At 34.5% G+C, this 12,543-nt stretch overlaps 1 protein-coding gene across 1 annotated transcript; it reads right to left on the reverse strand.

Moving 5' to 3' along the window:
* Window positions 1–3,019: 3,019 nt before the first annotated feature.
* tspan33a (tetraspanin 33a) lies at window positions 3,020–12,293 on the reverse strand. The gene is made up of 8 exons (XM_051108356.1): window positions 11,940–12,293; window positions 9,047–9,101; window positions 8,095–8,222; window positions 6,127–6,201; window positions 5,321–5,416; window positions 5,106–5,234; window positions 4,841–5,002; window positions 3,020–4,313 (listed from the first exon to the last, which is right to left on the reverse strand). Exons 1-8 carry the CDS (start codon window positions 12,024–12,026, stop codon window positions 4,212–4,214), a joined length of 834 nt encoding a protein of 277 aa, XP_050964313.1. The 5' UTR covers window positions 12,027–12,293; the 3' UTR covers window positions 3,020–4,211.
* Between the last annotated feature and the right edge of the window lie 250 nt (window positions 12,294–12,543).

A 12,543-nucleotide genomic window follows, 5' to 3' on the forward strand; every position in this document is an offset into this window, starting at 1 on the left:
CCAGCCTACAGAATATTTACATGCTTGGCTCATACCTACCCTCATGTCTGATCTAATCATATTTACCCACTGCATTTTCATATTTCATATCTGCCTTCTTTTCTTTTGGCTATTTTGCCTTTTCTGCCACATAAGAAAAAAGTCTATGACATAAATAGTCATAATGTTTTGAATGTTTTATGTCACAGTTATCACTTTTTACGTCATAATTTCAGTAACACTTTACAATAAGGTGTCATTTGTTAACATGTATTAACTAACATGAACGAACAATGAACAATAAATTTATTACACTATTTATTAATCTTTGTTGATGTTATTTCACAGTGCTTTAACTAGTGTTAAACACAACTTGTGATTTTAATGCTGAAATTAATATTAACTAAGATTAATAATGCTGTAGAAGTATTGTTCATAACATAGTTCACGTTAACTTATGTTAACTAATGAACCTTATTTTAAAGTGTTACCATAATTTCAACTTTTTATCTCATTATGATTTAGTATCTCATAACTTTGACTTTTTATTTTATAATTTTGACTTTGTCACTTCATTTTAGTGACTAATGACTATCTCACAATTTTGACTTTTTTATCTGTTAGAACTCAGTATCTCTTAATTTTGACTTCACCTCATAAATATGACTTTTAGTCTCATAATTTAAATTTTTAATGTCATAATTACAACTCTTATGTGCTAATTAAGAGTTACGATTTTTCTCCCTTTTGTGGGGGAATTTGGGGTTCTGTATATGTATATATATGTATATGGTTTTTTTTAAATATTGATTTATTAATTTTTTGTATGTTTGGGTTTCCATATTTTTACTTTTTATTATTTATTTAGTACTTTTTATATTTTCGACTATTTTGCCTTTTCTGACACATAAGAAAAAAGTTGATGCCATAAATAGTCATAATGTTTTGAATGTTTTGTGTCACAGTTATCACTTTCATAATTTCAATAACACTTTACAATAAGGTGTAATTTGTTAATGTTCTAACTAACATGAACGAACAATGAACAATACATTTATTACACTATTTATTATTTCTGGTAATGTTTATAAATAAAAAAATACAGTTCATTGTTTGTTCATGTTAGTTCACATTGCATTAACTCACGTTAAAGACAACTAATATTTACTATTACTAATATTTAAACAAATAAAAACTAATACTAAAAACTACTAATAAAAACACAACTAAGATTATTAAATGCTGCAGTTGTATTGTTCATTCTTAGTTCATGTTAACTAGACCTTTTATCTCATTGTGACTTACCATCTCATAACTTTGATTTATTTTATAATTTGGCTTTTTAATCTCATAATTTTGACTTTTTCACTTCATTTTAGTTCTGACTTAGTATCTCACAAGTTTGACTTTTGTATCTATTATAACTCAGTATCTAATTATTTTGACTTCATCTCATAAATATGATTAAATAAATTTAAACTTTTAATGTCATAATTACAGCTCTTATGTGCTAATTATGATTTACCAAGGTTTTTTTTTCTCCTTTTGTCGCGGAAATGGGCTTCCATAGTGATGAGAGAGAAACAGGATGTTGGCAATTCACTGTATACACAAATGTAATGATGGTTAAAAACATGTAATGTTCTACAGTCGTGTAATGAACACAATGTACGGTAGACACAGTATAAACTTATGTGCAATATTAATACAAAAAGTAGTTTAAACAATTTCACATTGCCAGTCTGCGTTAAACCTTGCAGACTCAGAAAACAGGTCTTTTATGTTGGTACCTTTAGCGCACTTTGCGTTGTGATTCATGACTGAGTTTATCTTATTTAATCGTTTCAAATCGTTATTTTCATCTTATTCCCACAAGTACAACACAAAGCTCTAAATTGGCTGTCACCATGGAAACTAACAGGAATTCTCAAGGGAGGGGAATAAACTTTGAGTAGTTTGGTGTATCAGATTTAGGCAGCAGCACTTGTTGGTGTCGATGTGGTTGGTAAGCTATCCTGCGTGCTCCCAACACAGGGCCTCCTTAAAAAGCCCGTCTAACATGGCCGCTGTAGAATGAGTCAGAGGGAGGCACAGACCGGGGACCACACACAAACACACTCAAGCTCTAAATGGGAGAGCCTGGCCCAAAACATCTACCTCCGTCACACTTTACACACGCACTGCCTATTGCTTTCCTGTACACTGACTTAATACCTCTGCTGTGTGTTTTTTTTTACACTGGCGTTTTAATAATGTTAACAAACTGAAGGTGTCTGCCACACTGTCTGTTTGGATTTCCAAATGAGTTTTGGATAAGGGTCTCATGAGTTACCGGCTCTCGGCTGTTCTCAGTATACTGCGCGTTTGATTTCACTGCACCTGGTATGCATTTCCTAGCATGCCTATGAATGTGTCTTTGTAACGTGTGTTAGACTTAAACTTACATCCAATAAAAAACCTGAGCATCCTTGTGCAACTCAGTAGAACTTAGATTACACTTTACGTCTTACAGGTGGATTATTTGAATGTGGAGGTTAATAAAATGGGGGGAAATTATGTTTGTATGTGTATTTGCGTCTCTGTAACACCATAATAACAAGAAATTCCAAGTTTCCTTCTGTTAAAATATGTATGAAATGTGCATTTTTAGTAATGCACTGTAAAAAGTTTTTACCAGTTTCAGCTTAAAAACTTAGGTTTAGCAGCTGCTTTGAAATTTTAAGTTAAGCCAACTTAAAAATACAAGTCATTTCAACTCATAAGTTAAATCAACTTTAAACATACTGTATTGTAGTGAGTTGAAATGACTTGTACTTTTACGTTGATTTAACTTAAAATTAACTTAAAAAGTTGAAACTGGAGATTTTTTTTTTTTTTTTTTACAGTATAATAATATGATTAAAACAGAAAACTAAAGTTAACCTTTGTTCAAATAAAAAAAAGTATTAATTATAAAAATATTGTTTTTTGTTAAAATACAAGAAAAATATTTATTAATAATAGTAATAATGAGAATGAAACAAATATTTATATTTCAAAAATATTTTATTTACATTTTTAATAAAAAGGGATAAATAAAACACCATAGAAACTGTAAAATGCATTGTTTGTATCCATTGAGATCCACTTAATGAACATGATATTGTCAAAATAGGGAGGACACTTACTCCCTACTACTGGCAGTAAACACTTGAATCTCTGGCCAAATCAAGCATGTTGTGTTTGTTCAGACTATAAGCAGATTTTTATGGCCAGATTTTGTTGATGGTGGAGTCATGAGTTCAGAAAGATCGCAGCCAAATGCAATGGAGTGAGTTGATTAGTGAGCTGTGTTATAAAACCAATACTCTTTAAATGTTTTGTGCTTCGTAAGACTATTTCTTTGTTAATACTTAAATAATAATATGAAATGAAATAATGTGATAGTTAAGAAGTACATTTGACTGTTTAGACTTGTTAAAGTGAATTTTCAGGAAAAATGTAATGAATAAAAATACTTTTGTTTCTAATTAAAGGGACAGTTTATCAAAAAATTTAAATTCTGACATTGATTACTCACCCTAATGTCATTCCAAACTCTTAAGACCTACGTTCATCTTTAGAACACAAATTAAGAAAAGTATTCTTCATAAGCTTCGTAGCTTCATAATATTACCGTTGAATCACTGATGTCACATGGACTATTTTAACAATGTCCTTACTACCTTTCTGGGCCTTGAATGTGTCAGTTCCATTGCTGTCTATGCAGGTTCAGAAAACATCTTAATTTGTGTTTTGAAGATGAGCGAAGGTCTTACAGGTTTGGAACGACATGAGGGTGAGTAATCAAAGAAAGAATTTTCATTTTTTGGGATCTTTTTAAATCTCAGATGTTTATAATATCTACCAACACAAATATTGTTTTAAAAAATGTTGATACTTGAAAACCAATAAATATCATGTTAAACCATTTTACACCATCCTTTGCTAGGATGACACTCTTTAAAAAACATTTTGTGCTCATAAAATATCCCAAAATAATTGTATTGACCTCTTGATCTTCAGTTTGCCTTACAGTATTCTTATAAATATTCTGGTTTATAAAATATCATACAAAAGACCTTACATATGAAAACATGTCTTTGTTGCCTGTTCTTAAACCCACTTTTCCTTATTCACAATCCAGGCAATGTCAGTCATTTCAGGCGGCAATGAATTCCGAAGCTTTCTATAAAAACGTTGAGTTTTTTTTCTCAGCTCCAGGGGTCTGAGCGATGTTGTTGGTTGTAATTTTGTAGTTTAATCTGATCCTGGATTTGATTAATGAGGATCTGAGAGAGGAGGATCCCAACCAACTGAAAAAAGAGAAGAGAAATCCAAATTTAGATGCTTCATGTGGCCTGTTTGAGATCGGAAGAAATCTAAGGTCACCCACAATGACAGTTAACATTATTTAGATCATCATTTTAAAGTGTTAGTTCACCCAAAAATGAAAATTCTGTCATTAATTACTCACCCGCATGTCATTCCAAAGACCTCATTCATCTTCAGAACACAAATGAAGATATTTTTGATGAAATCTGACAGCTTTCTGACCCTGCATAGACAGCAACACAACTGACACGTTCAAAGCCCAAAAAGGTAGGACTAATTTAACAGTGTGTTTACTACTTTTCTGGACCTTGAATGTGGTAGTCACTTTGCTGTCTATGCAGGGTCAGAAAGCTCTTGGATTTCAGCATTTGTGTTCTAAAGATGAATGAAAGTCTTACAGGTTTGTAACAACATAAACTTGAAAAATTAATGACTGAATGACAGATTTTTCATTTCAGGGTAAACTATCCCTAAGCAGATTGCCTGCTTATTCCATGTGAAGAGGTACCTGTGGGATAGCCAGGCCCAGGGCGATGCCTCCCAACAGAAACAGGTTACTGTGGATCCAGTTCACCACTTTATCAATGCAGCCATTGGTGTTAATAAAGTCACCAGCTTTCCCATAAGCCATGTTCTGCACTCCATGACCACACATGGTATTTATAACAGTCTGACAAAACAGAAAAAAGGCAAAGTGGAATTAGGGGAAAGGAGATTTAATATATTACGTATATAGTAAAAGTGCACACATCCTTTTTGAAGCATTTTCTCACCTCCTCTTTGGAGATCAGGCAGCAGGAGAAAGGCACAGAACAGCGCTCTGTGCTCGGGTTCTCATCTGAACAATTGAAGTACATGTTCTGAGACCAATCCATGTAAGAGATCCCCCCACAGCAGTTAAACTGATCATTAATAAACAAAAAACATCATTATCAACTATTACAAATACAAACAATTATGTGTTATACATGTATACATTAACTCGGACCTGTTTTTGCCCGTAGTCGATGAGGTTTTGAAGATCCATATCATCCCTGTAATGCTTAATGGCGTTGCCAACCATTTCTGTTACTCTGCCACGTGCCTGTAGAGGATAAATAAGCTTTCCTTTGATGTATGGTTTGTTAGGATATGACAATATTTGGCTAAGATACAACTATTTGGAAAATCTTGAATCTCAGGGTGCAAAAAAAAAATGGTGTAGAAATGAAGTTCTTAGCAATGCATATAACTAATCAAAGTTTACGGTACAAAATATCTTTATGGAAAACGATCTTTACTTAAATTCCAAATATTTTTTGGTATAAAAGAAAAATCTATAATTTTGACCCATACAATGTATTTTTTTGGCTATTGCTACAAATATACCCATGCTACTTAAGACTGTTTTTGTGGTCCAGGGTCACATTTTAAAATGTTGGATTATTAGAATTGTCATATGAAATGCTGATGTCTGTAAATAGACATATTACACTGGTAGGCAACAAACAGTAGAGGGCGCACCGTGTCAACTAAAAATCCTGGATGTTTGTGTCTGTGGGCTTTGTTATAGCATGTCCACACAGTTTAAATAGTGTATTTATGCCTGTCTATACAAAGCCTTTACAAAGACGGGGATTTAATGGTGCACTAAAACGCTATACTGTAATCTGATGAATTAAAGGTAAATTAAACAAAGTAAAGATACAATTTAGAATTAAATGAGCGTCGGTTACTTAAGTAAATACAACCCGGGTTCACATTAGCTCTACAGAATGGATATAATCAGGCTTGTAGCATTATGATGATTTTTACCTTGTCTGAGAAGACAAAACCAAGAATGCCAGCCACTAGCTGCAGCAGAAAGATGATAGTCAGGATGATGCAAAACTGCAAGGGAATTAGAGTTTGCTATTAGGGTTCGCTTTATGTATCTTGCACATTCTACAGTGAAGATCAAATCTATAAATACTTGATTTTTTTCTGAAATACTGTTCTGTTTTCTGAAAACTGATCTGAATATTAGCTGTAGGTATACCACTGTTCTGCTAACATGTTTGACGAAATATCTGTAGCACAAAAAAAAGATAGCTAAAAATGTTGGAGGGTTACAGCTGTCAGAAATGAGTATGAAGTGTAGAGGCCCTCGCTTTGAATATCTTCCTTTGCTCTCATCACTAAAGTGAACTTTGGACCAGTTCTGTCTCTCCACACAACATGCTCCTCAACAAAGTTGAGCTTAGCCTTTTTGATTCTTTCTGCTGATGAGAGGCTTGGTTACCACAGAGAGCGCTTTCAGTCTGACTTCTCTTAAACATGCCAAGACAGATTCTTTCCTGGTTCAGCGCTGACAAGCAATTCCAGCTGCAGTGTTGAACCCATTTGCCACTGAGAGTCTCTGCATTATCCCGTGTTCTCATGCATTTGTCTTACATGGGCATCCACGTTTTTGGGGAGACTTATGAATTAGTGTGATTGTAGACCTGCAATATTCAACAAATCACCAGGTTTGGAATGACCAACTTCTCTTGCAATGCTTTGAATGACTTCAGCACATCTGCAGTCAGGACATCACACTGCACTGGTGTGATTTGTTCCACCTGTCTTCTACTTCTTTCCATAGTTTGTTAACTATAGTGGGTTCTTAGCCATAACATTGTTACCAAGGATTTTCCAGAGGTTTTGAATTGGGTTTAGATCATTTTTTTAGTGTTCAGTGTTGTGCTTTACAGTTTCACAGGCATTGTCTTGTATGAAAGTTGCAGGCTGAATGGGAGATGCTTCCAGGGAAGGAACTGCATGTTGCTGAAGGAGGTTCTGATAAATATTTGCATTCATCCTGTCATGTATGTGTATAAAAGGTCCAAATTTTGCTAAAGAAAACATCTCTCAAGAAAACATTTCCACTTACTTCTTTACACATTTTGGCTTCAGTTTCTCATCAGACTCAAATAAATTAAACTTGCTCTCATCACTAAACTGAACTTTGGACCAGTTCTTCTCTCTCCACACAATATGCTCCTTAGCAAAGTTGAGGTTAGCATTTTGCGTCTTTCTGTGTGCTCTCAGTCTGACTTCTCTTAAACATGCAGGGACAGATCCTTACCCTGTTCAGCATTGAACTGGTAAGCAATTCCAGCTGCAGTGCTGAACCGATTCACCATTAAGAGTCTCTGTGTTATCCTTCTTGTGCATTTGTCTAAGAGGACGACCAGCCTTTTTGGGGGACTTGAATGTATTAGTATCATTGTAAACCTGCAATGTTTGAGAAATCACAGATATGGAATGGCCAACTTCTCTTGCAATGGCTGAAAGGGTCATCCCTTTGGTCTTAATCTGGACAACGTCCAGGGTTTTAGTCACCTTAGAGCATCCTGCCATCTTGCAATCTCAGTGAAAATTGATGGAATGCTGTCAGTTAAATAGGGTTTGTCATATAATTAAGGAAATTAGCAGCAGGTGCCAGATTAACACCAATAACTTGGAGGTATCTGTAAGTGTTCTCTAATTTTGATCAGAGTTCTTTTTCAAATATCTAATACTGTGCTTCAGAATACAATTGATTTGCCTAAAAAACTACCTTTCTACTCCTGTTTCAATAACTTCAAATAAGAGTAGTGAAATTTAGATAATTGTAGGTCGTTCTCTAGTTTTGACCTCATACTTTGCTGATTCAAAAACAGAAATTACACATATAATCTGGAAAAACTATGCTGTAATATCCTGAAAACCATCTAAAAATGTTGGATTCTGATCAGGCAGCTGGCTTTATTACTGACTTACTGTTTGCAATAAGCATATATTCTCCCTCAGAGAACCCACACAGCCACAGAACGTGATTAAGAACATGATAATTCCCACTATCATCAGTAACAGAGCAGGATCCACCGTCAGACAGGCCAGCGCTGTCTCTACAGAATAAAACAGAGACATACCAGATAGATTAACAGTTTTTGTGGCAGTACAGATAGACAAACATTATCTATAATACAGTATATACACAATTTGATCTATAAAAGATTCACTTTACCTCAGTAACCCCTATATTACTAGACATTGTGGATGAAAGTATTAATAGCTGAATTTATGCGATGACACTGGTTAATGAAAACTAACGCTTTTGCAAAATGCTTCTTTACCACCATTACACTCTTAAAAATAAAGGTGGTTCATGATGCCAAAGAAGAACGTTTTTTGTCTAAATGGTTCCATAAAGAACCTTTAACATCTGAAGAACCTTTCTGTTTCACAAAAGGTTCTTTATGGCAAAAGAAGGTTCTTGAGATTATACAAAGGTAAGAAAGAGATGGTTCTTTAAAGAACCTTTGACTGAATGGTTCTTCCTGGAACCAAAAATGGTTCTTCTATGGCATCGCTGTGAAGAACCTTTCAAAGCACCTTTATTTTTAAGAGTGTAGGTGTCAGTATAAGTTCCAGATCAGACTTATTAAACTTTTATTTGTCAAGTGAATATCTTTGTTGATTTGGCTACCACTTGAATCAAACTACATCATATTTGCTTTTAAATTCATTATGATACAGCCTAACACTTACAAGCTCTTTTTCTGTAGTTTACTTGCTGTTTTTACACTTTGTTGTGGAAAATGGCTTGTGTTAGCAGCATCACCATATAAAGTAGCTTCAACGACTGGGAAGAAGGCTACATAAATACAGATATCTGAGGATATAAACCCCGTTCTGCCGTCCAGTGGGTTTTCCGAGTAAACACACTTACCGTGTTTAACTATCCTGGAATAAACTCCAATAGATATGAGGATGAGTGCGATTACCTATGACACAAAAATAACACGTGAACCTCTATGTTAAAACAGATCAAAGACACAGGATGATTCTTATGTCAATGCCATTCCTCTTCAGGGTGTGGCAGGAACAAATCCTTATTCATCCGTTTTGCTAAATAAAAAAGGACTTAAGTGTGTAAATGGCTTGGCTAAGTAAAGTAAAGACTCTTATTGTCAAGTTTAAGGTCAAGTGAGGGGGCCTGTGGCTCACCTCAAACTGCCAAGTTTGTACATACTTACAGTATATACAGCATCAGTGAAAGCTCATGAGAAGAACAGAGTACAGGAAACTCTATAAAAAGAAGCGGAGCTTCAAGGTTCATTCACTTTTTGGTTCTCACGCAACAAAAGGTCCCAGTTTGTCTGACACAATGTAGCCCCCTTTCACTGACACAGCTATCAGGTTACTACGAAACTCCACATCGTTTTCTCTGAGAAAGCAATGTCCGTATTCTTAGCCTGAGGTCACTTTAAAGCCAGAAAAGATCCTAGTTGGAGGTATTTATTTGCTTGAATTGGTCTAACTCAAGGCATTCAGGTTTATCTAAATGTTTAATAATACTAAAAATAATAGTAAAATATTTATTTATTAAATAATACATTTATATGGAAGTCTGTTACCATCACTGAATAAAAAAAAAATAAAAAATGTTTAATTTCTATCTCACAATTCGGACTTTTTTCTTGCAATTTCGAATTTACATCTCGCAATTTGGACTTTTTTTCTCCGAACTGTGAGATATAAACACACAATTCCAAGTTATAAAGTCAGAATTACTCGATATAAAGTCAGAATTGCTGGATATAAACTCACAATTGCAAAAAATAAAGTCAGAACTGCAAGAGAATTGCAAAGTTAAATCTCACGATTCTGACTTAATAACTCGCAATTGCAAGTTTATATCACACAATTCTGACTTTATTTCTCAGAATTCTGACTTTATATCGAGCAATTCTGACTTTATATCACGCAATTCTGACTTTTTTTCTTGCAATTGTGAGTTTATATGTCACAATTGTGAGAAAAAAAGTCAGAATTGTGAGGTAAGTGGCAATAACCTTTTTTAAAAAATTTATTCAATGGCAGAAACGGGCTTCCATACATTTATGTATTAATAATAACAATAATAATAAATATAATAATATTTATATTAATTTAATCTGACCTGTAAGAGCTGTAGAGCCAAAGCTAGAGCTCTTATTTTTATAATAACGTTATTGAAAATATAATATTTAAAATGCAATCAATCACCATTTATGTTTATGTGCAAATTTATGTGCATTTTTTTCAAACAGTCCTGTAAGAGGAAGGAAACAATCTCTTCAGTATGTTGATCTAATTTGCAAATTCACACGTTCGATTTGCAAATTCACATTTCCTGTATCCAGTCGACCACAAATTCTAATACTGAAATACTTTTCTGTTTCCCAAAGGTGAATTACTATTCTACATAGCTATATACCACTAAGATGTGCAACAGATGTTTTTTGTACAGTGAATTGAGACCCAGTAGTCAAATTCTTAGTATTATAACAAGTTGAAATCTCATGAAATCTCCTTAGGTATTTGCATGTGCATACTTGCACTAGCAAGCATGCAATGCACTCTGATCAACTGCACTTAGCTTATCTTCAACCCATGGTGTCTATATAAATTATTAAAAAGGTAATAGTAATTTCAATGCCTTTTTGCAAAGTATCAAAGTATGTTTTAAATATATTGGGTGTCTGATTCTCTCTCTGAAGAGGCGTTATTCATTAAGGTCTATTATTCAGTAAATGCTACAGGGCAACAAATAAAGAAAGCATGGGGCCCCCACTCATCTAAACACCCTGCATCGCTCTATCAGCATATGAATCAATGAGACCCGCTGCTTAGCAACTGCCACAAGTTTAAAAAAGTTCGGGAAAGTAAACTGGCAGTATCAAGAACTCCACAAAAGAGGGTTTTGTTGATGAGGTCTAATATGAACTCATTATTATTCCAGCAAGACTCTATTGCACAGCAGGCCCATTTTATTGCGGCAAAATGCAGACAGTCTCAGTACATCAAGTCAAGCTCAAACAGGTTAGGCTCCCGTAACGTCCGTGACGAACTGTTCTGTGATTTCCGAGGTATTCTGAGAATCTAGGCTGTGGTGTAGTGATACACATTGATGTTGAGACATGCCCATGGGTGATGTTTTTAGTTCTTGTTCATACTAAACTCGATTAGTCTTCATGAATACAGGTCAAGTTAGACTCATCTGACCATCATTCAGTCTGGAAGTCAACTAAGTAGGCTACATTAATTCTAGTCATATAAATGCAACACTTGCTTCGTGGTTGTGCATTAAAAAAGTAGCAGTTTCAAAAGTCATTTGCTAAAATGTTAATCATTACACCACATCATGTGAGGAGAAGTTAAAAACAACTCTACATATGCAGTATTTAGTCTCTTTGTTCTTATATATGTATAAAAAACACAGAGAGTATTTTGTGTGTGTGTGTGAGGATTATGTAATAGAATGTATAGTGTGCTTACACTCAGAACAAAAAGGTACAAAAGCTGTCACTGTGGCGGTACCTTTTAGACACTTTAGCTACTAATATGTCCCTACTAAGATACCAATATGAATGTGTACATTCTGAAGAGGTACTGTCCCAGTGACAGCTTTTGTACCTTTTTTCCTGAGAGTGTGTTTTAAAAAGTATACAAATGATTATTTGTATGTGTTTGATAATATTATCTTTCCAAAACACACAAAAATGAATGCATTCTTTATAAATGTTTTATTATATGTTTATTTTATAATATGATATAATTAATATATTAACAACACTTACCCAAAATATCATGTTGAAGAAAAAAAGCAAATATTTCACCACGGGACTGACGAAAGAAAATTCCTCGTCGCTTTTCGTTTTCGGCATGATGAAAGGTGTGATGTCTCTCACCTACAAACCTTGAGCGTTCACCTAACTTTATCTATTTATCTACTTTATCGATTGTCATCCTGAGGAATCAAATCATTCGCTCGGCTCTTTCTAAAACGAGTCGTCAAGTCTCTCAATGTTTCTAAAACACCCTGGAGCGACTAAAATCACAAGAAGGCATCGATCGCATTGAATGTAGGCTTGTATTTCCTGATTTAGCAGTCAATGAACTCGGGGAAAACCAAACAACCATCGTCTGTGCAGCTGAACCACCAGTGGGCGTTTCCGTTCCGTTTTCCTCTGTGCGAGTCACCTGTGAGAGATAATTGCCTTCTGTTTCTGTTTTCAATTCTCTTTTAGTGTTTTTATGAAAATTATGGGTTCACTTTATGTACGTGATGAACTAGTTATCCTCTAATTGAGTTCATATGGAGGTGTGACCCCTCCTGGAGACCCCTCATTGCATAAATGGATTTTGTTTGCACTTTATTTTACAGTAGGCCTACTGCACTTA

Source organism: Labeo rohita, chromosome 4 (assembly GCF_022985175.1).
Source record: "Labeo rohita strain BAU-BD-2019 chromosome 4, IGBB_LRoh.1.0, whole genome shotgun sequence".
Lineage (NCBI taxonomy): Eukaryota > Metazoa > Chordata > Actinopteri > Cypriniformes > Cyprinidae > Labeo > Labeo rohita.

Coding starts and splice junctions, on each gene's coding strand:
- tspan33a (XM_051108356.1), bottom strand. CDS start 12,026: ATGCCGAAAACGAAAAGCGACGAGGAATTTTCTTTCGTCAGTCCCGTG. Junction 5,417..6,126: donor GTTTTGTCTTCTCAGACAAG/GTAAAAATCATC, acceptor TATCCTCTACAG/GCACGTGGCAGAGTAACAGA. Junction 4,314..4,840: donor TGGGCCTGGCTATCCCACAG/GTACCTCTTCAC, acceptor CTCTTTTTTCAG/TTGGTTGGGATCCTCCTCTC.